Source organism: Nansenia antarctica (genome assembly GCF_963989245.1).
Source record: "Nansenia antarctica genome assembly, chromosome: 8".
NCBI classification, from domain to species: domain Eukaryota; kingdom Metazoa; phylum Chordata; class Actinopteri; order Argentiniformes; family Microstomatidae; genus Nansenia; species Nansenia antarctica.
The window spans coordinates 14,203,941-14,231,498 of NC_137678.1; the positions used below are offsets into that span (position 1 = coordinate 14,203,941).

General features: G+C 44.0%; 1 protein-coding gene across 1 annotated transcript; it reads right to left on the bottom strand.

Moving 5' to 3' along the window:
* Positions 1 to 23,553: 23,553 nt before the first annotated feature.
* LOC308163897 (uncharacterized protein) lies at positions 23,554 to 25,775 on the bottom strand (the record flags this gene model as incomplete). Its single annotated transcript, XM_080538073.1, has 2 exons — positions 23,554 to 23,877; positions 25,650 to 25,775. 2 exons carry the CDS (start codon positions 25,773 to 25,775, stop codon positions 23,554 to 23,556), a joined length of 450 nt encoding a protein of 149 aa, XP_080394199.1.
* Positions 25,776 to 27,558: the final 1,783 nt, after the last annotated feature.

Here is a 27,558-nt window from a genome sequence, read left to right on the forward strand (position 1 = left end):
GACTTGCTCTGATTTGGAGCATCAGAATTGAGCCTACGTGTGAATGTTGTTTTGGATGGTTTCCATTTTGAGAAGGTCAAATGAAGCACAGACTGTAGGAGTGTCCTTCCTTGTGTGCCTTCCATAGAAATTACTGTTGCTACTGAGGGACATTTAGAATGTACTAATAATATATCATATTATTCTATGTGAGTTTGGATCATTTTTTTCTTTGCACTTTATGGAAACCTTGAGTGTTCGTCACAATTTGAAAATGTTGATTTTGTAGCCTGTCTGTTTTGTATCGTCTTATCTACTTGTTGTTGTTTTGTCAAATAAAAGGTTTGAAAGAAATTGCATTCAGTGGAATCTTTAATGACTTTAGTTAGCTGGGTGTCCCAGAACATGTAGTATCTAAACACCACTATCCCTGGTGTACAAAATTAAAATACTCATATTTACATCTGTTACATCATTTATCAGCTTTGGCGAGGAGGTGTGTGTCCCCCTCCGCTCCAGGAAGTCCTTCAACAACGACAAGCCCTGGTTTTCATCCCAACTCAGGCGTCTGAGGTCAGAGAAGGAGGTGGCTAGGCGCAGTGGGGACGTGGACCGGGTCAAGCAGGCCAAGTACAGGTTCGCCAAAGCGGTGAAGGAGGCGAAGCATCGCTTTTCGGAGAAGCTGCAGCAACAGCTCTCTGAGGGGGATTCCGCCTCCGTCTGGAAAGGCCTAAAGACCATCACCAACTACAAACCCAGGTCCCCGCTGATGTCCGACAACCTCCCTCTCGCTAACGAGCTGAACGAGTTCTATTGTAGGTTTGAGAAAGAGAGGTTCCCGCCCTCTCCCTCCACACCCCCCCGGCTACAACCACCACCCCCGTCCCCCAGGGGGGCCAATGTCCCTCCTGCTACCCCCCCCCTCCCCCCCCCCCTCCCTCCCCCCTCCTCACCCGCCCCGCCCACCCCCACCCCCCTTTCCCCACCCCCTCTCTCTGTCACAGTGCGAGAGGTAAACAGACTGTTTAAGAGGCAGAATCCCCGGAAGGCAACTGGTCCGGATTCCGTCTCTCCCTCTGTCCTGAAGCACTGCGCTGACCAGCTGGCCCCGGTGTTTACCCACATCTTCAACGCCTCGCTGGAGCTGTGTCACGTCCCAGCGTGCTTCAAGGCATCAACCATCATCCCCGTCCCCAAGAAGGCCAAGGTCACAGGCCTCAACGACTACAGACCCGTCGCTCTGACCTCTGTCGTCATGAAGGTCCTGGAGCGCCTTGTCCTGGCCTACCTGAAGCTCATCACGGATCCTGTGCTGGACCCCCTGCAGTTCGCGTACAGAGCCAATAGATCCACGGAGGACACCGCGAACATGGCTCTGCACTACGTACTAGAACACCTAGACACTGCAGGCAACTACGCCAGGATCCTGTTCGTGGACTTCAGCTCGGCCTTCAACACGATCCTCCCACACATCCTGGAGCACCAGCTATCCCTGCTGCAGGTGCCGGTCTCCACCTGCAGGTGGATCACGGACTTCCTGACTGACAGGTCTCAGCGGGTGAAGCTGGGGAAGAGCATTTCCAGCTCCAGGTCCACCAGCACGGGCTCCCCGCAGGGCTGCGTCCTGTCTCCAGCACTATTCTCCCTTTACACCAACAGCTGTGTCTCCCGCCACCCCTCGGTCAAGCTCCTGAAGTTTGCAGACGACACCACCCTGGTGGGCCTCATCTCCGGGGGGGACGAATCTGCCTACAGGGGTGAGATCGAGGGGCTGCAGAGCTGGTGCAGTTTAAACAACCTGGAGCTAAATGCTCTGAAAACAGTGGAGATGGTGGTGGACTTCCGAAGGAAAGCAGCCCTGCCCCCTCCCATCACGCTGGGAGGTACCCCGGTGGCCTCCGTGGAGTCATGCCGCTTTCTAGGCATGACCATCTCCCGGGACCTAAAGTGGGAGCAGAACACCGAGGCCCTCACAAAGAAGGCCCAGAAGAGGATGTTCTTCCTCCGGCAGCTGAGGAAACTCAGGCTGCCGAGGTCCATGATGGTCCAGTTCTACACGGCCATCATAGAGTCCATCCTCACCCACTCCATCATCACCTGGTTCCCTGCTGCAACGACCAAGGACAAGGCCAAGTTGCAGTGGGTGCTACGTTCAGCAGAGAGGGTGATCGGCTGTCCCTTGCCTTCCCTCAACTCCCTGCATGACACCAGGGCTCTGAGGAGGGCAAGGAAGATCATGGCAGACCCCTTCCACCCCGGCCACGGCCTCCTCACCCTGCTTCCCTCTGGAAGAAGGTTGCGGCTGCCTAAGGCACTGAAGGCCCGCCACAGGCTCAGCTTCTACCCCTCAGCCGCCAGGCTGATAAATGACTCTGGCTTCCCCCTCCCCCCCGCCCCCAAGTCTGCCCAGGACTGAACTGGACTCACTGTAAAAACTCTGCACTGCACTTTATACCGCACTATCCAATGCACTGTTGTCTGTCCTGTGTTGTTGTTGTTGTGTTGTCCTGTTTTTTTGACATGTGAAAAAAAAGTATAAACGCACTTGCTGTGGTGACGAAGCAAATTCCTATATGTGTAATGCATAGTGGCAATAAACTGAATCTGAATCTGAATCTTATGAAGATAGATATGGGTCAAAAAGCGTGAGGTTGTAGATTCGTTTTGTGAACTTGTACAATAAATATTTGCACTTGTATCTTGAAAGTTGCAGATTCGATTTGAAAACTTGTAACTCGTAAGCCTGTAGTTGAAAGAGCAGGGAAGGGCGGGCATGTAATGATTGATTGACCAATCACAAGAGAGCATTTTTGAGTGGGCATTGAGTGATTGACTGCAGTGATTGACTAACCACAGAGCATTTTCGAGAGGCTTTCGGCATGAAGATCAGTCCAGTGGTCTCACCTAGGAAGGCAAGATCTCACACTCCTCAGGTAAGTGTTGCCTGCTAGCTACAGTGTTTCCCCTAGGTTTGCTGCCTTGGGGGGGTGGCATGGACCCACCCCAGGGGGTAAGACCCTGCAACATACCAACGTCAAGTCCAGGGGGTGTACTTGTACATTAAGCCGCCTCACGCTATGGAAACAGGAGATGCCCTATGGGCCATTAGGCTCGAGAGCCATCAGTTCTCAAGGCTACTTATGTGGTCTTGACTACCTGTCCACTTTGTCACCTGGTTCTTGCTCTCTCTCTCTCTCTGGTGTGCCGACACCATCCTGCTCTCTCTCCCTCTCTATCCTCCTCTCTCCCTCTTTTGCTGTCAACCAAAAGGCAAACATAACAACCAGTATGAGTGTATAACAACCAATATGAGAGTAATTTATAATCTAATAAGAGGTATACAGGAGCTGGTCATATAATTAGAATATCATCAAAAAGTTGATTTATCCTCTTCTTATCCACCTCATTTTTCTGGTTTTCTGCTCGAAATGACATGCCCACAGTGAATATAGAATATCTCCACAATCACAAGGGCCTTCATAATGATCTTGTTATCAAATGAAAGCTAACACCTGTGGGGTGGCTGTAGAGGTGTCAGAATCAAAATCTATGTTACTGTGTCAGAGTAAATAGAGCTAGAACATTATAAAACATCTCAAATTCAGTCTCCGCCTAAAAAACTTTTACAGTGAATATCACCTTGGAAACCTGATAACCAAGCCCAAATCATCTAGGAATCAGTACTCCAGGGTCTTATTAGTACTTGTGCCAAAGTTGATGCTAGTAATGTGAGAAAATTCAACTTTGTACCTGTTTTAGTACAGGTATGTTTAGGCGGACACCTATATGTTTAGGCCATTTGGAGATATGTTGGCACCACCTTTGACCTTTCTCGTGTATCAGATGTTTTTTTTTTGTTGTTGTTTTTTTGAGTTGGCCGACCAATGGTATGGAAATTTGGCGTTGAAACCGGACATGACACATTCTCCAGTTGGAGAAAACTGGATGTGACTTAGGCCGTGTTTACCGTCTCTGGAAAAAAATGGTGGCATCGTATAGCATGCAAAGTTGTGAAAAAAACGTGATATCGATGAAGAGAATTGATCGACGTAAACTCTTTATATCACTTCGGATCCCCATGGGGGTCCGTGGATATAAAGAGGTTATTTCAGTAATTCCATTCAAAAAGTGAAACTTGTATAATGTATACATTCATTCCACATGATATATTTCAAGTGTTTATTGTCTGAAGACAATCGGATTTGAGGGAATTAAACAGCTGATTCCTACTACTGAGCTTGTAGACTTAGAGTACAAGGGACAGAGAGCAACTCTGCCAATACTTGTGTCAGAACACACACCAATAGGGCTGCTAGGGAGAGATGCTCTAGTCTATGCCAATTGAACTGTACAGTGAAATGCACACCTGACGGCTGTCAGGTGACGGTGCCATCAGAATACAGACAGCTGTCTGTCATGATGGACAACAACGCATCCATGGTGTATTGGGTGGGAGGGCTTAGCCCAGACCTAATGGAACCAGCAAGGATGTGGGACAATTACATCCTGGCAAACATGTCGGGGGCCAGACGGCCTACTGATCCATTGCATTGTACACTCCAGTATTTTTGAAATGCTGCAGACGCAAACCCAGATGAGTGGCTGAAGCATCAGCCAAAACAGGTACAGCTTAGCACAAGTTGTATAATCCTAGGCCCTCAGGGAGTGGCTATGAAGATAAACAGTGACACTTATCTAGATCAGGAGCATAATAGTCTAGCAGGAAGGGCCCTCAGATTTTGAGATACCCCTACCCGAGGTAGAACAAATGACAACAATGATTTTTCTTATCTTTAGGTTCTCCCATTAATGAAATTGATTGTTGTCAAATTTTATTTTTGGGGAAAATATGTTTTTTGGTTGTTCTTTAGAGCTACCCCAATCCCTGAAAAAGAGCCAAATTAGACCAGGCCGAATATGGGGAAGGTGACAGAAAAGCCCATAACTTGAGAATGATCACTCCTTTCCTCTTCAGATTTGCTGAGGTATGAACCAGGTGGTTGTCCTACATCACCAAATAGTCAGACAACTATTTACCTAAATAAATACTGAATTATAGTCCTGTAAACTTAGCTTTAGTTTAGACGGACATTTTACTTTTTGGTGACAGGAACATAGGACTCCACCTTTATCTCATTTATCTCTCATATTTGGAGAGGGAAATACCAGGTGGCTGAACTACATCACCAAATAGTCAGAATAAGAGTAACCCAATAAAATAAAGTTTATTAGTTCTAAATTGCAAGCCTCTAAAACATAGGTGTAAATAGTACAGGTTTTATTAAAACTGGAACCTTAATTCAAAGTACAGTATAGAAATAATTTTGAAGCTTGACAGTGGAACACTCTCTGCCACTCTGGTTTGAGTGACAGCTGCATGTTTCAAAACATTGTAGCCAACTGGGCAGCAGCAGCCATAACAATCTCCATCTCAGAGGGAGAGGGGTTGTGGATTGACAGTTCTGTTCAGATTATCACCAATCTAATGCCAGATAACAGGTAACACATATGTCTAACTATGATATTAATATGTTGTTGAATATGTTGTTAGATTTGTGAGCTTTTAAACCATAGTGCAGGCATTCTGATCTAGGCAGAGGCTAGCAGAGGCTAGCTAACAGAGGCTAGCAGAGGCTAGCTAACAGAGGCTAGCATAAGTTAATTGTGTGTGTGTGTGTGTGTGTGTGTGTTTTCCATATTTACCAGAGTTCACTGTAACAATGGAGCCAACAGGGCCAACGCAGACAGCTAGCCAGCCATATTTACAGACACTGGATGAAAAGGCCTGCTTATTATGTGAAAAAGCTCTACAAGGACATCAAAATAATCCATATGTCAAGAACCCCACCTTACAAGGACTCAGAACCATACTGAACGTTGCTCAAGAACGAGATGATGAAGTTCATAAGAGACTATCGCCCCACTCAGATGACATACTGTCCTTCAAGGTCAAGGTTTCATATCACAGGTTATGTAGGGCCAGTTATTCAAGCACACATAACTATACGCCTACAACCAGTGATCAAGAACCACCCCAGGATCAGTGTCAAAGTAAAAGACTTAGACTGCCCAGAGACACTAGATTTGACATCCGTAGCTAGTGTTTCATTTGCAGCCAATGTTTCAATTGCAGCCAGAAAGTCACAAAGAGAGGCCTGACCCTATCTGTACCGGTACAGGTGAAAGTACAAGGTCAAAGGTCCTCAATGCAGCCTCAGAGAGGTTTGATGAAATAATACATCACCGTATGCTGACCTATCAAGATCTTTTTGCCTATGATGCAAAGTATCACAGAAGTTGCCTAGGACACTATCTTTCAGAAAGGAACATTCTAGCAGCTAGAAACAAACATTTAACAGAAAAGACATTAAATGAACATGAAAGAGCTTTCATTGAGCTAACTGAAGAATTAACTAAGACAGTTTTTTCAAAGCATATGACTGTCACAACACTGAGTGCTGTAACTGAGAGCTATATAGGAAAACTGAGTACAGCTACAGAACCAACAATGTATAAATCCTGGAAACTCAAAGAAAAGTTGATCCAGCATTATGGGGATAAACTCATCTTCATTGAACGTCCTGGAAAATCTGATCTGATCTGTTCTGGTGCCATGACTGTTGGCCATGCAATGAGAGAAGCTTCTCTCCTCAGAGAAAACATAACAGAAGACAGGGAGACAATGCCTCCACAGAGAACAGAGACCCTCACTGACACTCAAATCCTCCACCAGGCTGCAGGTATATTGAGGAAAACTATGAAAAAGGTTGAGCATGAGCCTCAATTCTACATAAGCAGTGACAAGCTTTCCCTTCTCCAGTGCAGTGAATATGTGCCAAACACTCTGTATGATTTTGTGAACTGGTGTGTCAATGCAGGTGCATTTAAAAATGTGCAGACCTGTGATGAGGACCCAGCTCTGAAGAATAACACAAGTGTTATAACCTTTTGCCATGATCTAATTGCACAATGCTGCAGCAGACGTACACCTATCACACTAGGACTTGGGATTATGATCCAATATGAGTTTGGCAGCAAGGCCCTTATCAACAAGCTACACATGATGGGTCATTGTGTGTCGTATGATGAAGTGCGTCAATTTCTCACATCAGCTCCATGCCATACATCTTGCAGAGTCATATTCCCGCATCATTGTGAGGTCTGATGACACAGATGTGGAAGTACTGCTCATATATTATGCAAGCAAAGAAATGTTTGGTTCATCTCTGGTGTACATGCATACAGGCAATGGAATGAGAGAGAGATATGTCCCCATCAACACCATATCTGAGAAAATTGGAAAAGACATGTCTAACTGTCTACCAGCATGTCATGCACTCACTGGCTGTGACACAACAAGTAGTTTGTACAGAATAGGAAAGACAACAGCATTCAACAAACTCAAGACCCATCTCAGCGAGCTCAAAGATCTAGCCCATTTTGGACTCTCTGCCAGCTTGGAAGAGTCTGCCAGTCGCAAGAGAATTTGCGCTACTCCTATATGGAAAGAAGAAAATGGAAAATGGATTGATGTGCACAAACCTGGATGAACTGAGGTTCATAATTGCATCAACATCAGATACAGCCTCTGCAAATCTGCCGCCAACAGAGGATGCATTTCAGCAGCATATGCAGAGAGCAATGTTCCAGACAGCGGTATGGTGTCACAGCCACATGCCCAAACCCCTGTTATGGAGTCCTATTGGCAAGGGGTGGATTATCAGAGATGGGGCCATTCAACCTGTCCTTTTTACAAAACCCCCAGCACCTACAGAAGTGAGAGACATCACTCACTTATATTGCAAAGATGCAAAGTGTGGAGAGAGTGGAAAGTGGCAGTGCCTCTCTGTTGGCCTTCCCTGTACAGAGTTCTGCACCTGCTGAGCAGAATGTCAAAATGTGTCCCCTAATGTTTGAGGACTTTATTTAATTGTACTTTGAATTAAGGTTCCAGTTTTAATACTGTTTTAGTACTATTTACACCTATGTTTTAGAGGCTTGCAATTTAGAACTAATAAACTTTATTTTATTGGGTTACTCTTATTCTGACTATTTGGTGATGTAGTTCAGCCACCTGGTATTTCCCTCTCCAAATATGATGGCCATCAGAGTGAGCATTCTTACCTTATAGGCTATTATGCTACAGCTGATGAAGAAGGACCGGGGAGATTGGAAGATGCTGCTCAAGCAGAAGAGCTCTTTTGTAAGTCTGGACTTTGATCATTTTGAGGACAATGAAGAGGAGATTCCAAATGGTCGCTTGTTTTTCGAGGAGATCGGGGGGTCGAGGGGAAGACTTCTATGTGAGGTCAGAGAGTGGCAGTGAGAGCGACTGAGTACTTCAACCAGAACCCCCATCAGTCTGCCCTGAAATATCGCCTTGGAACCCTCAGAGGACTTTGTGTTTCCCCCAACCTTTATCCAGCTCTCTCTTTACTGTTCAGCTTGCCAAACTCCTTTAGCCTTGGAGGCCAAGGACGCAAGAGATCCTAAATAGTTTAAGTCTGGTTCAGATATACAGTAAAAGACTAACTGGACATTTTCAGAATGTTAAAACACTCTTCTTCTCCTCACATATCATAAAGAGAGAGGAATACAGACACATTTTAAGACTTAAGCATTTGAATTGGTTGAATTGAATTGAGACAAGCCATGGTGAGGGTTGAGAAAGCACCGTTGTTGAAATGATTGTAGTAGAAGTATTTGGTATGATTTTTGTAATCATTTTAGAATTTCCTTGCATTGCATGCATTCATATTGATATGTCCATGGTATCTTTGAATTCATGAAATGCCCAACATGTGTAATAATTACATGAACAGCCTCCTAACAAAAGTTTCCAACGGCGCTCTTATGTGTATGTATGTGTTTGACAGAGACACTTGTTGCCCTTTCAGTTGGGTCAGACTGATGAGTTTGGGACCCAAGAGGGGGGGGTGCAGGATGGCAGGCAAAAACCTCAGTATACATACGGTCGCAAGACAACCTCAAGGAAAAGCAGTAAAGCAGTGCCGATTGACTTGGAGTACACTGATGAGGAGGAGGAGGAAGAGGAGGAGCGTTCCATGGGAACAGTGAGTTGCCCAATATGACAGGGAATTGCAGAGCAGGGAGAGTGATATGCTCACAAGTTGAGCTAGCATTATGGTCCCATCTCAATGATAGGTGATTTTGGATTCCCCTCTCCCTTTCTGACGTTTGTTATTGTTGTAGGGACGCTGGGCCAGGGGCGTTGAGCAGACCAGCAGTAGTAAACGGCGCTTTCACGAGAGGCACTTTGGAAATCACCAACCGAGAGTCCAGGTTAGATTCAAATTATTATTTAAAAAAAAAGATATGCTATAGATATACTATCTTTTTCCCCCTTTTTTATCTATCTATAAATCTATCTATGGCTTCAGCCTACACCTTTTTGGTCCTGGTATTACGCATTGTGACTGTGTACATTTTTAATATCTGTATTATGAATTGTATAAGTTGGAGAAAAAAAAGGGACCAAATAAAACATTCTCAATCAATCAATCAAAATATCAGTCTCAGTGGGATCCACTATTCCTAAACCACTTGCCCCGCCCCCCTCTCCCCCTGCTCATTTTGCAGGTGACAAGAGAAAGTGTGGAACCATTCCAGAGGAATGGGCTTCCTGAGAGCATCCCCAGTATCAGAAACCATTCAACTTCTCCAGCAGTGAGTCACCACCCCTCTCTTTCACAGCATGCCTCAAGATTCCTCAACCATGTCGTGTTTCATTGTAGAATAAAAGCACAATGTAGGTCGGCGCTAGTAATCGTTTGACATGTTGCCTGTGTGTACTACTCTGCTGTGTTTACCTTTTTAACGTTTGGAGTAATGGTGTATTTTCCTTTCTCTTTGCTCAACAGACAGACACTGTGTTTAGAAAGGCTGATGCCCAGGGCAGACTGAATGGAGGGGACGGAGGGAGACTAGTCGTGGACCAGGAAGTAGACACGCACTCTAGAAAGCCAGATGTGGAGGATGAGGGCACACCTATGGTAAATGAGTAGCTCATACCCTGTTGCATAGCTGGGCCTTTGAACCATTATTGTTCATAAGATTAATTGCCTAAAATTGCCTAAAACCAGTGTTCAATTTTCCAATACTTTTGGAGCCCTGAAATATGGGGAGTATGTTATTTATTTTTTTAAGAACAACTATACTTTCTAAATTGTGGACCCAATCTGAACACCCCCCCCCCCCCCCCCATTAAATTAAAGTTGACAATCTCTACATAAACCCCATATTAATTGTTAATAGTTTCAAATCCGTATTGAGCTAAAAGAAAACCCAAATGCTTCCTCTTTCCAATACTTATGGAGTGCACTGTATTGGAAAACAATACTGCACATTATTTCACTCTGAAATGCATAGCTCACTTCAATACATATCCAGATATAAGTCTAGATATAAGATAATTTGTGCCTTTTTAAGCTGTCATTCTTCAGACAATCACATTTGATGGACCTTTTGCACAATGCACAGCATAGGCCTACCTGTCTCAGTCACGCCATAGCCATGCAGCCATCCAGAGAGGACGGCTTGGGTGGGGAAATTATATCCTCTCCTGTCCTTGATAGTAGCCTATTTTCCTATCCAGTCCTCAGTCTTGCTATGATGTAAAATCCTGACTCCTGTCTCAATGAAAATCCCTGTATATGCTGTAATCTGTAGGGTGTGTTTTTATAACACTTCTTCTTGCGCTTATTGAAGAGCTCTGCTGCTGTCGTGTAGTAGAAGCAAATAAAATGGGTATTGAAAGTTCACACTTGTGTGAAACGATAAGGAATGGGCTCTCGAATCACACGACCGTAGTTCAAATGGACTTGAGACCAAACAACATTTTTTTTTACCTTGATGCGATTCTGTTTAGATCACTCAGATCTTCAGTCTGGCCGACAGCACGGCGAGCACCACCAGGACGGACCAGGACCAAGGGCTGCTGCAGCTGTTAGAGAACCTGAGGACGTCAGCTCTCCCCATCCTCTGGTTCGCCATCATGGTGGAGGGCCCGCGGCTACAGCTGCTGCAGTGCTCCAAGCTGGACACCATCCTGCACATCGACCCGGGCTTTTACTATCAGGTCACTGTGCAGGGACAGCCTCTACTCCTCACTTACCTGCTCTATGAACTTCACCCACCCCGTCTGAACTGTGTGACCCACGTGGTGACCCTACTCCTGGATCTGGAGAGGTACAGGGTATGCCAGGGGGTCCCCATCGAGGAGTCACCACTCATCCAGGCTCCGGTAATCTGCGAGAGGGCGTCCACCTGTGACTTCCTGGTATAGAAACAGGTAGAGTGCTGTAACAAGTGCAAAGACTTGTCCTGCGAGTAGAAGCACAGACATTTTAAGCATCGCCAAGGCTTAACAGAAGAAAGTTCTGACAACCACAGTGGAGATCCATCAGGCCTTCAACAACATCAACATGAACCTTTACTTGTTTACCTCTGGACTACAGTTTATTATTATTATGCGGTGGCTCACCAAAGGTTTTCCATAATCACTCATCTTTTCATCAGTCTGAGTGAGCAGCTACATTTTATTGTAATCCAATTTACACCATTTATACACTTCATGTTTTGGCTGTTTCATTGGGTAAAGATTTTTTTCATAGTTCAATGTACACTGTTTGTTGTTCTATTTCATTGGGTAAAGGTTTTTTTTCACACTTCAATGTACGCAACTTATTGTTGTGCACACTTTTGTTAGTTAATAGAGAAAAGGAATGTTTTAATACCCATTTCCTAAGTCTCTTGAAAATAAATGTGGAAATTCAGACAGTTTAAAGCCTGCTTTTTTTGCAATAGACTTTTCACTTTTCAGCTTGACTTCAGTACAGCTAGAACATGTGACTGCAGTTGGTGAAACCGGGATTAGTCACCAAATCTATTGCATTGCAATATTTTGGCTTGACTAGCGATTGTGTCATTGATTTTCAACAATTAAATTTTTCTGAATAACAGTCAGAACATTTGATCGGCCGACTTGTTCCCGGATTCACCAGCTGCTGTCACATATAATTCAGTTATTCACTGACACCAAATACCTGAGCTACTTCAGTGTCCTCCTAGGGGTTCTAATGTGTAGTACTCTCTCATGTGCAGGGTCACAGTGGCTCAAACATTCCTCATGTAGATAAGCTACTGATTCTGTAGGGGTGTACCCGAATACGTTATTCGGGAAAGCACAAATTATGCGATGGAAACAGATACAGATTCTACCCGATGTTTCGATAAGGAATGGAAATCCCGTTTCATTTACTACACATTATTAAAAAGTGATCACTTCTCTAGTCGCCCCTACCGAGACAGCGCAAAGCAGGCAGCAGGCTTAAAGCTGCCTCGATGTGAAACTCGCATCGCAAGTAGTAATTCATATTACCCTAGTGAACTACAGTAACGTTAACACACCAAGAAACAAGAAATGCAGCTTCTTTGGATTATTCCCTTCAACTGAATGATATTTTTCTGTGTATCTCTACTGTAAATAGTTTCTATTTCCAATGCAAAACAGAATCTTTCGATTTATAAAACCTTTTGGGGGGTTTCTGATTGTTCAGCCAAGAATGACCTCCTGTTATTGCAGCAGAGCATGAGCCAGAAGCTCCAATATGACCTGGAGACGGCTTTGTCCCAGCAGCGGAGAGCTGTGGAGGAGCGCGACAGCCTGGCTGCAGAGAATGAGGCCAGGGTTCAAGAGATGCAGGAGATAATGTCATCCCTGGAGGCAGAGAGAGCTCATAGGGCTGTGTTGGAGGACAGGCTTCAGAAGAACAGTGCTGTAAACGGGTCCAAGGTGCAGGCATTGCATGACAAAATCACAGAAAATGCTGTCCTCGATCAGATGGCCTCAGACCTGGAGGTGGAAAAAAACAGAAGCCAGCAACTCCAGAACGACCTCATGGCTGCCCTCTCACAGTGTATGAGGGGGCTAGACGAAGGTGACCAGCTGGCTCTAGAAAGCCATTCCAGGCTTCTAAAGTTAAATGAGCTGAGCTCAGAAAATCAAAAGCTCCGGGGAGACCTTGAGACTGCTCTTTCAGAGCACCAAATGGTACTGGAGGATCACAACCGGTTGGTTGTGGAGAGCGAGGCCAAGCTCAGAGAGCTCCAAGATTTGACCACAGCCATGGAGGTGGAGAGGGCGAAGGGTGTTCAACTGCATGAGGGGCTCCAGAAAGAGACTGCCGAGAAGCAGGCCCTTAGCTGCGAAGTGCAGGCCTTGCGAGTGCAAAATGCAGCTTGCAATGCTAGTCTCTCTGAGAACATTGTGAGAGCTACTCAGATGGCCTCTGATCTAGCGGAAAAACAGAGTAGGAGCAGAAAGCTCCAAAGCAAAGTCCAAACTGCTCTCTCTGGGCAGAAGATGGCTCTAGATGAACAAAACCGACTGACCGTGGAGCTAAAAGATGTCAGACAGGTTTGCACTGATCTGGAAGAGGCTGTGGCCATAGAGATGGCCGAATCAGAGAAAATCTCTGAGCAGCTCAAGGACTGGGACCAACAGCTCTATGATAGGGCTTTCACACCTGCAAAGAACCGTGCCGGTTCGCGTTCGCGTTCGGAAACCTCTGAACCTTGGTGCTGTCTGGCGAACGAGCCCGCGTTCATACCAGTGTAACCTGAACCATCCGCGTCATCAACGCTGGGTGATGAAGGGGCGGGATAAACAAAACAATTCACAACTAGATGGCAGCTACTTCACTGGAAAAGAGGATAATATCTTCCACTACTACAGTATCTGAAATAAACACAATTTTCTGTGAAACAAAACAAAAGACACTTTCTATATGCGTTCTTTTACTAATCAGCTGCTCCATTACTGGAATAGAAATGGCTTACGAAATTCGCGTTCGCGCATGTCCGCGCGCGTGTGCGTGTGTGTGTTTGCTGAGCATGTGAGGAAGATAGAGAGAATAATGACACTTTTGATATTGTTTTTGATCACTAATGATTAGATTTAGATTAGATTACATGTTGTCTACTTCCTCCTTGCTGGTCTCTGCAGCCTAGAATAGGACACACCCACTGACGACGTGACTGTTCTACGTTTTGGTTCGCGCTTGAGAACCACTATTTTTTGGTGCCCGCTGCGAACCAACTTTTCAGGTTCCGAACCAATTGAGCTTCGGTCTGAACGCGCCGGCCGGTTCCAGACTTGGTTCGCGAACGCGAACCGGCACGGTTCTTTGCCGGTATGAAAGCCCTATGAGAAGACTGTAGCCCTGGAGAAGAGTGTCATCGCTCAGCGTGTCATTAGTTCATCCCTGGAGGTAGAGCGGAAACACTAGGTAGGTACATGAAAGTACATATTACATACAAGGTCAACTAACAGGATAAAAACCCAAGAAAGCCACTGGCTTATTTCAATTGGGGTCCTTGATAATGTCCTTGACTATGGATAACCAGACCAGGATCGCACAGCTGACTGAGAGCCTCCAGGCCGAGACCGCTGCTGAACAAGTAAGCTATTTCAATGACTGTGATGCATTACGCCAGATTCAACATTTATTTACACAGTTTGTTATCTATCTGTATCTGTGTTTACAGTACAGTTTAAGCATCTAAGATTACAATTTTGAGAAGGAATATTACATTAATTTGCAAGTTTAATGCTTCATGTTTAAGCTCCCTTGTCAGTGCTTTCATCTACGTGTGTGTGCGTGTGTATGCGTGTTCATCCCTTCAGGCCCTGCAGGAGGACAACAGTAATTATAATCAGCACTTGTTACACTGTAATTACCCAGTGTTATGTACAGTATAATTTTAAGAGCTTGAGTTTAAATTCATGTTGAATTGATAGCTACTATAAGGTACATCATTAGAGTGATCATTTGTCTCCCCCCAAATAACCAACCTCAGAATTGTGGCAAGGACTCTGAGATTGCTGCACTAAGAAAGGCTCTGGAGGAGGAGAGGGCAGCCAAAGCCGTTCTCCAGACTTCGCTGGACGGGGGGAAGTGCAGCTACCTCAAGATTCAGATGAGAGCCAACAAGATGGCCTCAGAGCTGAAAGAGGGTCAGAGCATGAACATAAAGCTCCAGGGGAAGCTCAAAACCGCCCTCTCCCTGCAGACCAGGGGCTGGATTCACAAAAGTGTTCTTAAGCCATCTCCCCTTTTGTTTTGTTGTTTTGTTGCCTATTATTATTTAATCGTTTATCGGAGACTTGATTTCTCCTCTTTTGTTTCACCGCTTACTGTGCGGTTATTATTAATTCCCGTTTGCTCTCCCCGTACCCCCGCCGCGTCTACACAGAACTGGACATGGAGAAACCTCTACGGGAACTAGGTTTGGTGCCGACAGCTGTGCTGGTTGTTGCCAAAAAGTGAAGATGTGGAATAGATGCTGTGAGCACCACCTCTACTCCAACCTCCCAAACACCACCACAGGACAGAGAGGGGCCACAACAGCATCAACAGATTGATTTTTTCCTTAAACACTTTGAACTTAATCCGAATCTTATGTAGCAACACAGATGACTTTGATTTTCATGGGGCCTTGAGTTAAGGCCTGGCTTGTGTGACACTACGACGTCCAGTTTTTCTAAGTTAAGGAATTGACCGTGGTGTAATTGCATTTATCACTAAAACTTGCTTGAATAAAACTTTAGGTTATTTACATAACCCCGGTTCTCTGAGTAGTATTCGTGAGTATCTCACTATGGGAACGCCCCCTGCGTGACCTCATCAGAAACTGAATTACACTGCGCCAGCCCATTGGCTGGCCCAGGCGACGCTTGTGTCACGAGGGACGGGACCCTCCGCCTATATAAAGCGTACACACAGCGTCTGTCGTCATTCAAAACAAGCAACCTCTTTCTCGCTTCTAAAGCAAGGAGGGTGGTCCGGTGAGATACTCACGAATACTACTCAGAGAACCGGGGTTATGTAAATAACCTAAAGTTCTCTTTCATAGTATTCGTTTCGTATCTCACTATGGGAATATACTTACTCCTGTATTGCCAGACCTGCCTGTAAAACGACAACTGTCCCAGAATGGACCCTCACACTCTAGGAACTACGTCCTAAGAGGAACCCAAACTGAGGACTGAGTGTGATAGCGTTGGAGCCGTAACATCCAACCTATAAAATCTAGCGAACGTGTGGGGCGAAGCCCAGCACGCCGCCGCACACACCTCCTGAATAGACACCCCTTTAAAGAGTGCCCAGGAGGTCGCCAAACCTCTAGTAGAGTGCGCACGTAAGCCCGCGGTGGGCTGTAGACCCTTACTAGAGTAAGCCAAGGCAATAGCCGCCACTACCCAATGGGAAAGGCGTTGTTTCGACACTGGCTTTCCCGTGTGTGGATTCGCCCAGGATACAAACAACTGGTCACCTTTCCTGCAACCCTGAGTCCTGTCTATGTAAACACGCAGCGCGCGGACAGGACATAAAGTATGCAACCGCCTGTGCTCTTCCGAGGCAAAAGGCGGGGGATAGAAGGCAGCCAACTCTATAGGGGTGCAAGAGCCTATAACCTTCGGAATAAAGGCTGGGTTAGGCATCAGACTGACCCTAGAGTCCCCTGGGGAGAACTTTGTACACTCTCGGTGCACCGAGAGCGCATGGACTTCACCTATGCGCTTAGCCGAAGCCAAAGCAAGCAATAGGACCGTCTTTAGCGTTAACACTTTCACCTCCACCTGTTCCAGCGATTCGAACGGTGGGCAGGAGAGAGCATCTAGTACCATAGGGAGGTCCCATGAAGGAGCTAACGGCCTAGACGTAGGCAATGTCCTTCGGGCCCCTTTCATAAACTGGCACAGAGGTCAGAGCTCTGTGGGCAGGCCAGTCAAGTTCTCCCAGACCAAACTCGGCAAACCACGTCATTATGGACCTCGCTTTGTGCACATGGGTATTGTCATGCTGAAACTGGAAAGGGCCTTCCCCAAACTGTTGCCACAATGTTGGATGCATACAATGTGATTCTAGAGAATTGTATGCAGTACCATTAAGATTTAACTAAGGGGCCTAGCCCAAACCATGAAAACAGCCCCAGACCAGAACTGTGTCCACATACGTTTGGCTATGTAGTGTACGTTTCTCTGGCTGCAACATTATAGCTCACACACTTTCACCCAATAAGAGTGAAACTAGCCCTGGAGCCCCCTTTAAGCATTCATTTGAGAAAACAACTTTTTTAGTTATAGTATTTACCAGCCACACACACGTATTGAAAAGGACAGACACAGAGAGTTTTCATAAAAACATATATTAAGTTTTATTTATCTACATATTTCAATAGTCATTCAAGTTTGATCATTTTGCAGGGATGCATAACATTATAACATTGTCAGTGTAGATATTATTCAAAGTCCTGGATAATTTATTTCAAAAGCCATTACAAAATAATGTATTCAAAACAATGATAAAAATGCAGCATGGTGATATTGATTAATTGGTGTGTACATGGCACAACCAGTGATCCAAGATATGCCACCCTTTTCTGTCTGAGAGAATCATGACTGGTAGACTTTTACTTACTAGCTCTAAAAGTCATTGCAAACCTAAATACTCAATCAATCAAAACCATTACAATAGTGTACTGTTATGTTAGTGAAAAACACATTGAGGAAAATCAATATTTGTTACAAATTACTCACATATCCTTCACCTTTAAATCAAATCCTTTACACATTTCTTATTTAATATCAACTAAATTATTATTGGTACACATACAGCAGATATTTAAAAACCGTATACAGACCTAGGTTGCATTCAAAACATAAAAATTGCTAAACCTTTTGAAAGATTTTCAACTGAACTCATAGTTCACATTTAACTATTTGCAAAACAACCTGATGAGGGTGGGCAGGTGGTGACAATGTTAGAGTTTGTTTTAACTCAGAATAAGATTAGTAAAGAAGAACTTGAACATGTTCTTATAATGACAGTTTGTAGAGGGCAGTAGAGCCTGTATCAAGTTTGTTGTTTTTTTAGTTCCAAGTCAATGTCTCAGATGAATGATATAGGCCTGAGGCCCGTTCCACTATGCGAGATTATCTTCTAAGCCTCGATAAAGTTCTAATCGGCGATAATGTTAGCTTGCGTTCGGTTCCATCAATGTGGCTTAAATAATTCGCTGCTTGGTTGAGCTCCTTCTGAGTCAGATATAATTAGCCTGGTCTCGAGCAGGCTAAAAGACTGGCTAAAGTAATACGTGCATCAAAAAAGGCTCACAGGCGGAAACTACATCCCGAACGACAGTTCCTCATGTGTCTTTTAGGAAATATTAGTTCCCACTTCACACGAGATAGATAGATTGGTTGACTGTGTGATAGATAGATAATTTGATATTTTGAAAGTGTGATCGATCGATAGATAACTTGATATTTTGAAAGTGTGATAGATAGATCGATAGATCAATAAAGAAAAGAGTGTAAAAAAAAAAGCAATTGTTTCAACTTGCATTGCTGTCATCACAGCGGTCTGGCTGGCGCAGTGGTTAAGAATTAGAATACAATGAAGGCTATAAAATAAACATGTATGAATATGTATAGCTATGATTGTATTTAAAAGAATATTTTTATAATAAAATAAAAAAAATAAAAAAAATAAAAGGCAGCCAGCTAGAGTTCCAAAGGTTGCGTGTTCGAGACCTGACTAAGCGATATATATATATATTTTTTACATTTAACCGAAGATTTCATGCAAAGGCTTCAAACACCATTGTAATCGTGTCCGTTCTTGTAAATTAGCCTGCACCATAATTTTATAGCCTACATACTTTTTTAGATGAGATTTTAGATTAGATTCAGACAACGAAATGCAGTAAAAAGTGCGTCTGAAGAGGGATTCGAACCACCGTCTAAAATGGACGAATAAATACTATAGCAGCGGTCGATACCACTAGGCCATTGTGGCGATATGACGGTTTGTAGCCTGCTGCTGATATCACCACAGTAGTAATATTCATTTATTAAAATATGAACATATAACAATAACTGGGGCTAGTATGACCTACGCATTTAATCGGTCAGCAATTTCTTGCCAAACCATTTCCCTCGCCTTGTTAATTGCGGCAGTATTGCACTATTTTACATCTTATTTTTCCGTCTTCATAAAGATCAATAATTCGGAATGCTGCGCAAATGTAGAACCCCTGCAGAGTGGAGTATCTTCATTTCGACAGATCGACTCTTCGGAGCTCTTTATGTCTGCGTGCACGCGCCCATATCGAAGATTTGTAAGCCTGTCTTCTGTGAACACTGATGACACAAGCCTGATCCTCGTTCGAGGAATCACCTGAGGCTTGAATTCCAATCCCGAGTTGCCTGATCGCCTGATTTATTTCAATCGCCGATATACTAATCCACCTTTAGTGGAACGGCGCCCTGGTCAGGTCTGAGAGACTTTGTATTATTAAAAGCAGTTTGTTTCAGATGAAGCATTACTTTGGCCAGTCTAGTGTTGGTTAGTCAGTATCTCCCTAGATGTAACGAGGGATGGACAGATTTATTGGAGGGTCCAGTGACGATACTGACGATGTTAGATAATAGTTTATTTTATCTGACACTGATGGATTGGTGGGCAGATTTATGGGAGGGCAAGTAAGTGACAGTCAAGACATTAGATAAGAGTTACTGCAAGCTTCTGGACCAGACGCCACCACCTGGACAACCCAGCAGGGAGACCAGGGGACCATCTAAGAGCATCAGGACATGGCTGAACTGAGTGAACTGGTTTAACTGGCTTAACTGAGTGAACTGGTTTAACTGGCTTAACTGAGTGAACTGGTTTAACTGAGTGAACTGGTTTAACTGAGTGAACTGGTTTAACTGAGTGAACTGGTTTAACTGGTTTAACTGAGTGAACTGGTTTAACTGAGTGAACTGGTTTAACTGGCTTAACTGAGTGAACTGGTTTAACTGGCTTAACTGAGTGAACTGGTTTAACTGAGTGAACTGGTTTAACTGAGAACTGGTTTAACTGGCTTAACTGAGTGAACTGGTTTAACTGAGTGAACTGGTTTAACTGAGTGAACTGGTTTAACTGGCTTAACTGAGTGAACTGGTTTAACTGAGTGAACTGGTTTAACTGGTTTAACTGAGTGAACTGGTTTAACTGGCTTAACTGAGTGAACTGGTTTAACTGAGTGAACTGGTTTAACTGAGTGAACTGGTTTAACTGAGTGAACTGGTTTAACTGAGTGAACTGGCTTAACTGAGTGAACTGGCTTAACTGAGTGAACTGGTTTAACTGAGTGAACTGGTTTAACTGGTTTAACTGAGTGAACTGGCTTAACTGAGTGAACTGGTTTAACTGGTTTAACTGAGTGAACTGGTTTAACTGGCTTAACTGAGTGAACTGGTTTAACTGAGTGAACTGGTTTAACTGAGTGAACTGGTTTAACTGAGTGAGTGAACTGGTTTAACTGGTTTAACTGAGGGAACTGGTTTAACTGAGGGAACTGGTTTAACTGAGTGAACTGAGTGAGTGAACTGGTTTAACTGGTTTAACTGAGGGAACTGGTTTAACTGAGGGAACTGGTTTAACTGAGGGAACTGGTTTAACTGAGTGAACTGGTTTAACTGGTTTAACTGAATGAACTGGTTTAACTGAGTGAACTGGTTTAACTGGTTTAACTGAGTGAACTGGTTTAACTGAGTGAACTGGTTTAACTGAGTGAACTGGTTTAACTGGGTGAACTGGTTTAACTGAGTGAACTGGTTTAACTGAGTGAACTGGTTTAACTGAGTGAACTGGTTTAACTGAGTGAACTGGTTTGGATGACTTGCACTTTCATGTCCTCTCACGCTACGCTTTATGCTTGCTTACTTATAAAAAAACGTTAATTTAGTTGATATTAAACAATAGAAATGTTTTAATCGTTGCATATCAACATATTAGATGCCAAACAACAAGGATGTAAGTCAAACATTCTCTAAGGACTAAGATATCATACTTTGGTTGACCACACAATGTTTTGAAAATTATGTTTCATTCAACAGTTGGTGAGCTGACCTGACCTGATCCTCACCTTAACCGTTAAGGCCAATGCACACAGCGTGCGATTTTGTCGCACGACAACATTTGATTCTCAATTCACACCAATGAATGAATGAATGTGAATGAAGAATCGAATGTTGTCGTGCGACAATATCGCATCGCACGCCGTCTGCATTGTCTCATTGAGATGCATTCAAAACAATGGAATCGAATTCGGCGGTGCGACAAAATCGCACGCCGTGTGCATTGGGCTTTAGGCAAAAATGACTGACACAATGTGTGATTATTGAACAAGGAGTGTGTGTGTGTGTGTGTGTGTGTGTGTGTGTGAAAAAACAAACCAAATTGTTATCTTCTTCTTTTAACATTATGATTTTAGTAGTCACAAAAGCAGCTGTCATTCTAGGGCTGGAGCCACGCATCCATTACAGAGATATGTCTATTTGCATAACATGCATCAGCGCGTCGTAAAGAAGTAAGATGGCCGGGCCCAGTCAAAGCATGGATTCACAATTCATCTGACAAAAATGGTCTTAATATTATTATTATTATTATTATTAATAATAATAATAATAACACATAACACAGCAGTGATGTGGAAATTAGACTAAAATATGCCACATTATTCTAATGTGCTTTATGTGTCTCATTTTCAGGATGCGGAGGACTTTAACCACAACAGGAACCCACATCCACGCACCCCCCGCATGGCTGCATGTGTTCCTTCTACCTGAACTGAACAAGCTCTTGCTTTAGCCTCATTTTATTTTGTAGAGGTTTTATGTTGGACTGTAAAGCGGAGATTACCAGTTAAGGCTGGTCTATTTGAATATGATTGAATAAAATATTTTAATATTAATGAGACATGTTTCTGATATGTATATTGGGTAATTAATTAATTGTTACATTAATTGAGTAGTTAAAAAAAATAATCTTTAGAATAATCCCCCCAAAATCGTATAATAACCCTATATAACATTGCAATTTCAGCTTAACTGACAATGAAAACCTGAAAAGAAACGTTTTTTGGCTCAATAGCGCCACCAGCGGGTCACATCTGGAGTGGTTTGGTGTAATACAGTACTGAGGTGTGACCTCATTTTGTCGGTCTGGATTTAGTCTCGTAATTATTACAAATGACTTTACCATTTTAAAAGTCACAATGGTCGCTCTTCAAGTATACAACTCATAACAAATGAGTGATTAACCTTGGTTGTTGAATGGGTGGGTTCATGCTTTCAAATGTTATAAATCAGCCCTGATAACAACGCTTATGGCCAAACTCACAAGGAATTTGAAAGTGGACGTAAGCTCCGCGGTACTCTACACACTTCTGATTAAGGGACTTCCTGACAACATACCATCTCATTCTAATGATAGGCTTGGTATAGTGCACCATTCCCTTTTACAAAAGTGCAAGCTCATGGGGCTTATGACGACATACTACATGCTTGTCATGAGCCCCACTCCCCCTTCACAGCAATGTTGAGGTCACATGCACGTCAACAAGGATGTTTCTGAATGCATATTCAGTATGGGGACAGTTCAAGTAACTATGAAACTACGTATGTAGCTGTTGCTACTACTTCCAGGTCATCTCAAGGCATGAAGGTCCCACTTTGCCTTGGTTCCCTCCAAAATCAATAATAATAATAATAATAACAACTTTATTTGTATAGCGCTTTTCCTGCAAACGTTGCAGCTCAAAGTGCTTTATGTGTCAGTAATGTTCATACATTTGGAACGCATTTTAGGACAATTGAGCTGGAACTCAAGCTAGACTAATTTTCTTTTCTTTTTGAGGCGGGGGGGGGTTAATATATATATTACCACGGTAGAGAAAACACTGACAAAAAAAGAACCATTTCTCTAGCTGCGTACATGAAGCCATGGCTGTATCCCAGTACATATAATAAATACTTATGTTCTTCTCCTCATTTCCTTTCTCTTTTAAAGGACACAAGGTGTCATGTTCCTAACAGTAGCTTGTAGTTCTCAGTATCTCTTAACTACTCCATGGTTTCACATTGGCAGATTCGGCAGCTACACGTGAAAGGAGGTGAGGAGGGGGGACGCTACTGTATTGTATTGGGACACAGATGACTAGCTGACTGATCTGATTTTGGAGTTGAGAGGAAGAAGAAGGAGGAGGAGCTTGAGAAGCTTAGAAAAACTCCAAAGAAAACAACTTGGCCCTCCCTCCCTGAAACCTGTAGTGGGACACACAGCCGTTCGACACGCCCACCCCTCTAAAAGCTTAAAGCTCACACCGTATGTAGTTGAACACTAGGGGTGGGCATCGACGATCGATAATTGATCGATAAGGATCTTGGTCGATCACAAAATAAAACATTTGGTCGATCACAAAAAAAAAAAAAAATAATAATAATTTTTGGGGATCGACCAAATGTTTTATTTTGTGATCGACCAAGATCCTTATCGATCAATTATCGATCGTCGATGCCCACCCCTATTGAACACTATCAAGCCCAGCATCCACAGACGCTTGTCGAGTCTAGAAAGCCTTGATGCAAGACAGGGAGAGACTCTGGCTGAAATTAGCATAATTTCATTCATAGACACCAGGGGGCGCTCTTTCCTCACATTATTTCTGGATGTAGAGGATGACAATGCACAGGGTTCCCACCAGCCCCAGAGCCTGGACGCCCAGGAACCACAGCAGCACCCAGAAGAAGATGATCACCACGGGCTCCACGATCTTCTCCCCAAAGTACATCTGGGTGAACCCGATGCGGCGCAGGCACTTGTTTAGCTCCCCGAACAGAGTCCCCAGGCGCTCGCAGTCGTCCACCTGCGGCTGGCGGGTGAGGGGGTCGTCGCTGAGGGGCCATCTGGCTGCAGGGCGACCCCCCGGGGGGGGCCTGGCTCTGGGGTCAGCAGCGGGTCGCAGCTTGGTTCTGGGGTCATCCTGTCAGGACAGTTGAAAAAATAGGTCTGTTGTTTGAAACCAAGGTAAGTTAAAAACAACAACAACAAAAAACATTTAGGGCCAAATCTCAAATGACTTGTTTCTAATATGATGCATTGCTTTTTGACCAAGGGCCATGTGAAAAGGTTATGCACAACTGGAAGAACAGGGAACACATCTGGGACAGACTTGGGACAGTTTCCAGTTTGGGACAAGCAGACTGAGTGGCTGTCAGCCTCCATATGGGCTCAGTCATTTGGTTGTTAAGTCTGTTTAGCAATTTCCGGGTCCAAACCAAAAATTCCCCGCACCAGAGTACCAGTGTACTAAAGCACCAGAGTACCAGTGTACTAAAGCACCAGAGTACCAGTGTACTACAGCACCAGAGTACCAGTGTACTAAAGCACCAGAGTACCAGTGTACTAAAGCACCAGAGTACCAGTGTACTAAAGCACCAGAGTACCCGTGTACTAAAGCGGTAGAATGACAGTTCAATTGTTTTTTAGACTGGGATCTATCCATACAACAAGGGACACAGCACTTTCCCGTTTTCCCATATTGTCAGCGTCTTTGAGCCTCGGAAAAGCGCTATATAAATCTAATGAATTATTATTATTATTATTACTTACGCTAATATACATTGGCATCATGTCCTGGGGAAATACATGTGGTAACTTTGTAAGTCAACTTGCCAGCCTTGAAATGTGACTGCTGGTTGAATAAAGGTGGAGACCTCGGCTGATGACACAGTGGGAAATGTGTCTCTACCCAAACCGGATGATACAAATCACAATATATTGGTAGAAAACGCAGGTTAGCGCTGTCTGCCCTAAGTGGGTCTCGAACTGACGACGTTCCGCTTCCCAACCGGCTGTGTTACCCGCTATGTCCACAGCATGTATTGCTGCAATTCGGTCCTCCCAACAGCAGGTGCTGCTACACTATCTTTACGTTATACGCAATACACTTTAATGAAACGTTAAATATAAATATTTACAACAAATAATAGACAGAACGATAGTTACTGGTGAAGCCTCGGCAGATTCGTAAAGAAACAGTGACAAGCCGGAAGAGTCCAAAGACGACTTTACGCGTCAGTACAAGCGTACGAAGGCTGCGTTCGTAAATTCGCTCTGGAATCTGATCAGCACTCATGGAATGCCTCTTTGTCCAATCAAATTACTTGGACCCTTTATGACGTCGAACCCAGTGTGCGCTCCGTCGCTCTCAGAGCCACTTTACGAACGCAGCCTCCTTAATGAACCAGCTCACCGTGTCATCATCTCAGACATGATCCTGTGCGCTAAGACGCTCTGCTGCTAGTTTGGTTAACTTACAGCAAGGACATGAAGTCTACAGTCATAACGCACATTGTACATGAACATGTAGTCATGACATGTGTACCACATGTACAAAAGAAGAGATCTGGTGAGGCTGCGTTCTCATTTATGCTCCAGATTGTGTCTCACTGCCAGTTTACATTAGGGATGCAACCTCAGCACATTATGTCCAAGTCAAGACTAAAAACCCATCTTTTTAATACTGCCTTTAAATGACTAAATCATTAAATTAAGATTATAAAAACCCATCCTTTTAATATTGCCTTTAAATGACTAAATCATTAAATTATGATTATATAATGATTGGAGCACTTTGAGCTTCAATGTTTGCAGGAAAAGCGCTATACAAATAAAAAGTGATTATTATTCTAACGCATGTTCATCTCCAGTCTACAGGCACATTGCACTGAGGCTGGTTCTGTCTGTTCGTACCTGGAGGGGTCGTCTTGCTGTGTAGCTGGGCGGCTGGTGGGAGTGATACCTTCTCCTGCTCTCCAGCTCCTCAAAGTCACGCCGAGGCACCGACGGGTCATTCACAGGTGGTGTTAAGGTGGACATGTTGTTCACACCGGCAGAACAATGTTAATATGATAAATCTCAGTAATGAAAACATCTGACGTTTCCGGGTTCTCCCTACGTTGGTCACGTGTGCAGTAGTCTTATCTCACGTCACGGGGGAGGGGCTTGGCTTGCCACCACCGCCAACTACCGGTGGACATAACACATGACAGGTAATGACAAAAACAAGACATCATAGTAATAACAGGAAACTGTGTAGGCCTCCATTATAGAAGTAGCCAGTATCAGGGATTAAAGCAAAAAAAAATAAACTAAAAAAATAATAATCTCCTGACTGAAAATGTGTTCAAGCCAAGTCATATTCTCATTTTAACCTCCACTATATGTTTGTATTTTATAAGTTAGCGTTTTAAGGGAAGAAGATTATTTTGAACAGCTTTTCTATTGCCAGTTTGCTTTTATGTGATATCAATGCTGTTTTCAATTCATGAAATAAAATTGATACTTATTGCAAGGGTTGACTCTGACATACAAATAATCAACCATCTACATAACTTTTCAGTGCAAGTTTTTTATTTACATTGTGCCAACGGAGCAAGCTTACAACTTGAACAAGGAACTAAAAACACAAAAAAACACATGAACTGAATGTGTCTTGTATTGCCCTTACTCCACACGTCTTCTGCATCCAGAGGTTCCTCTAGTCTTTGGTGTCTGCAATCAGCCAGTTTCTGTGCAGGTAAAAGAAACATATGATGTTAAGACTATGCAATGCTACTGTATGCATACTGACATTTTTGTCAGGTTAATAGTAAGACCCACCTTGAGATGGCAGCTGTCTAGTATAACACCAAACAAACACAGTTTTTGTTTTGAAGTGAGCGATCACTGAAAAAGACCAAAACAGCATTAAATAATAATAAGTGTAATACTTACTATAGTGCTTTTCACTTTTTCTGCTTTTTGGCAGTGAAGTGATATGCCTGAAGCTTGGCTACACCTGATGTCCGTTTCAGGGTTTCTTCTGTGGGACCAGCTTTGACTCCAGGAGGGGAGGAGGGGGAGGAGGAGGAGGAGGCTCTAGATGATGAAGTGGCTCTGACTCCAGGAGTGGAGGAGGCTCTAGAATATGATGCAGTGGCTCTGACTCCAGGGATGGAGAAGGAGTATTTTGAGGCTGTAGTAGATACAGTGGCTCTTACTCCAGGAGTGGAGGAGGAGGATTTTGAGGCTGTAGTAGATGCAGTAGCTCTGACTCCAGGAGTGGAGGAGGAGGATTTTGAGGCTGTAGTAGATGCAGTAGCTCTGACTCCAGGAGTGGAGGAGGAGGATTTTGAGGCTGTAGTAGATGCAGTAGCTCTGACTCCAGGAGTGGAGGAGGAGGATGTTGAGGCTGTAGTAGATGCAGTAGCTCTGACTCCAGGAGTGGAGGAGGAGGATTTTGAGGCTGTAGTAGATGCAGTAGCTCTGACTCCAGGAGTGGAGGAGGAGGATTTTGAGGCTGTAGCAGGTGCAGTGGCTCTTACTCCAGGAGTGGAGGAGGAGGAGGAGCAGGAGGAGGCTGTAGTAGATGCAGTGGCTCTGACACCAGGAGTGGAGGAGGAGGAGGATGAGGTGGAGGCTCTAACAGGTGAAATGGCTGTGACTCCAAGAGTGGAGGAGGAGGCTCTTGCAGGAGCAGAAGAGGTGGAACCTTTCTTTAACTTTTCTGTTACTTTTCTTGCCCTAACTGCTGAGAGGACTTTCACAGCTTCCATCAGTTTCCTTTCCTTTTGCTTGTCAATGTTCTCCTTCTTCTTCTTCAGATGACTTTGGTATCTCT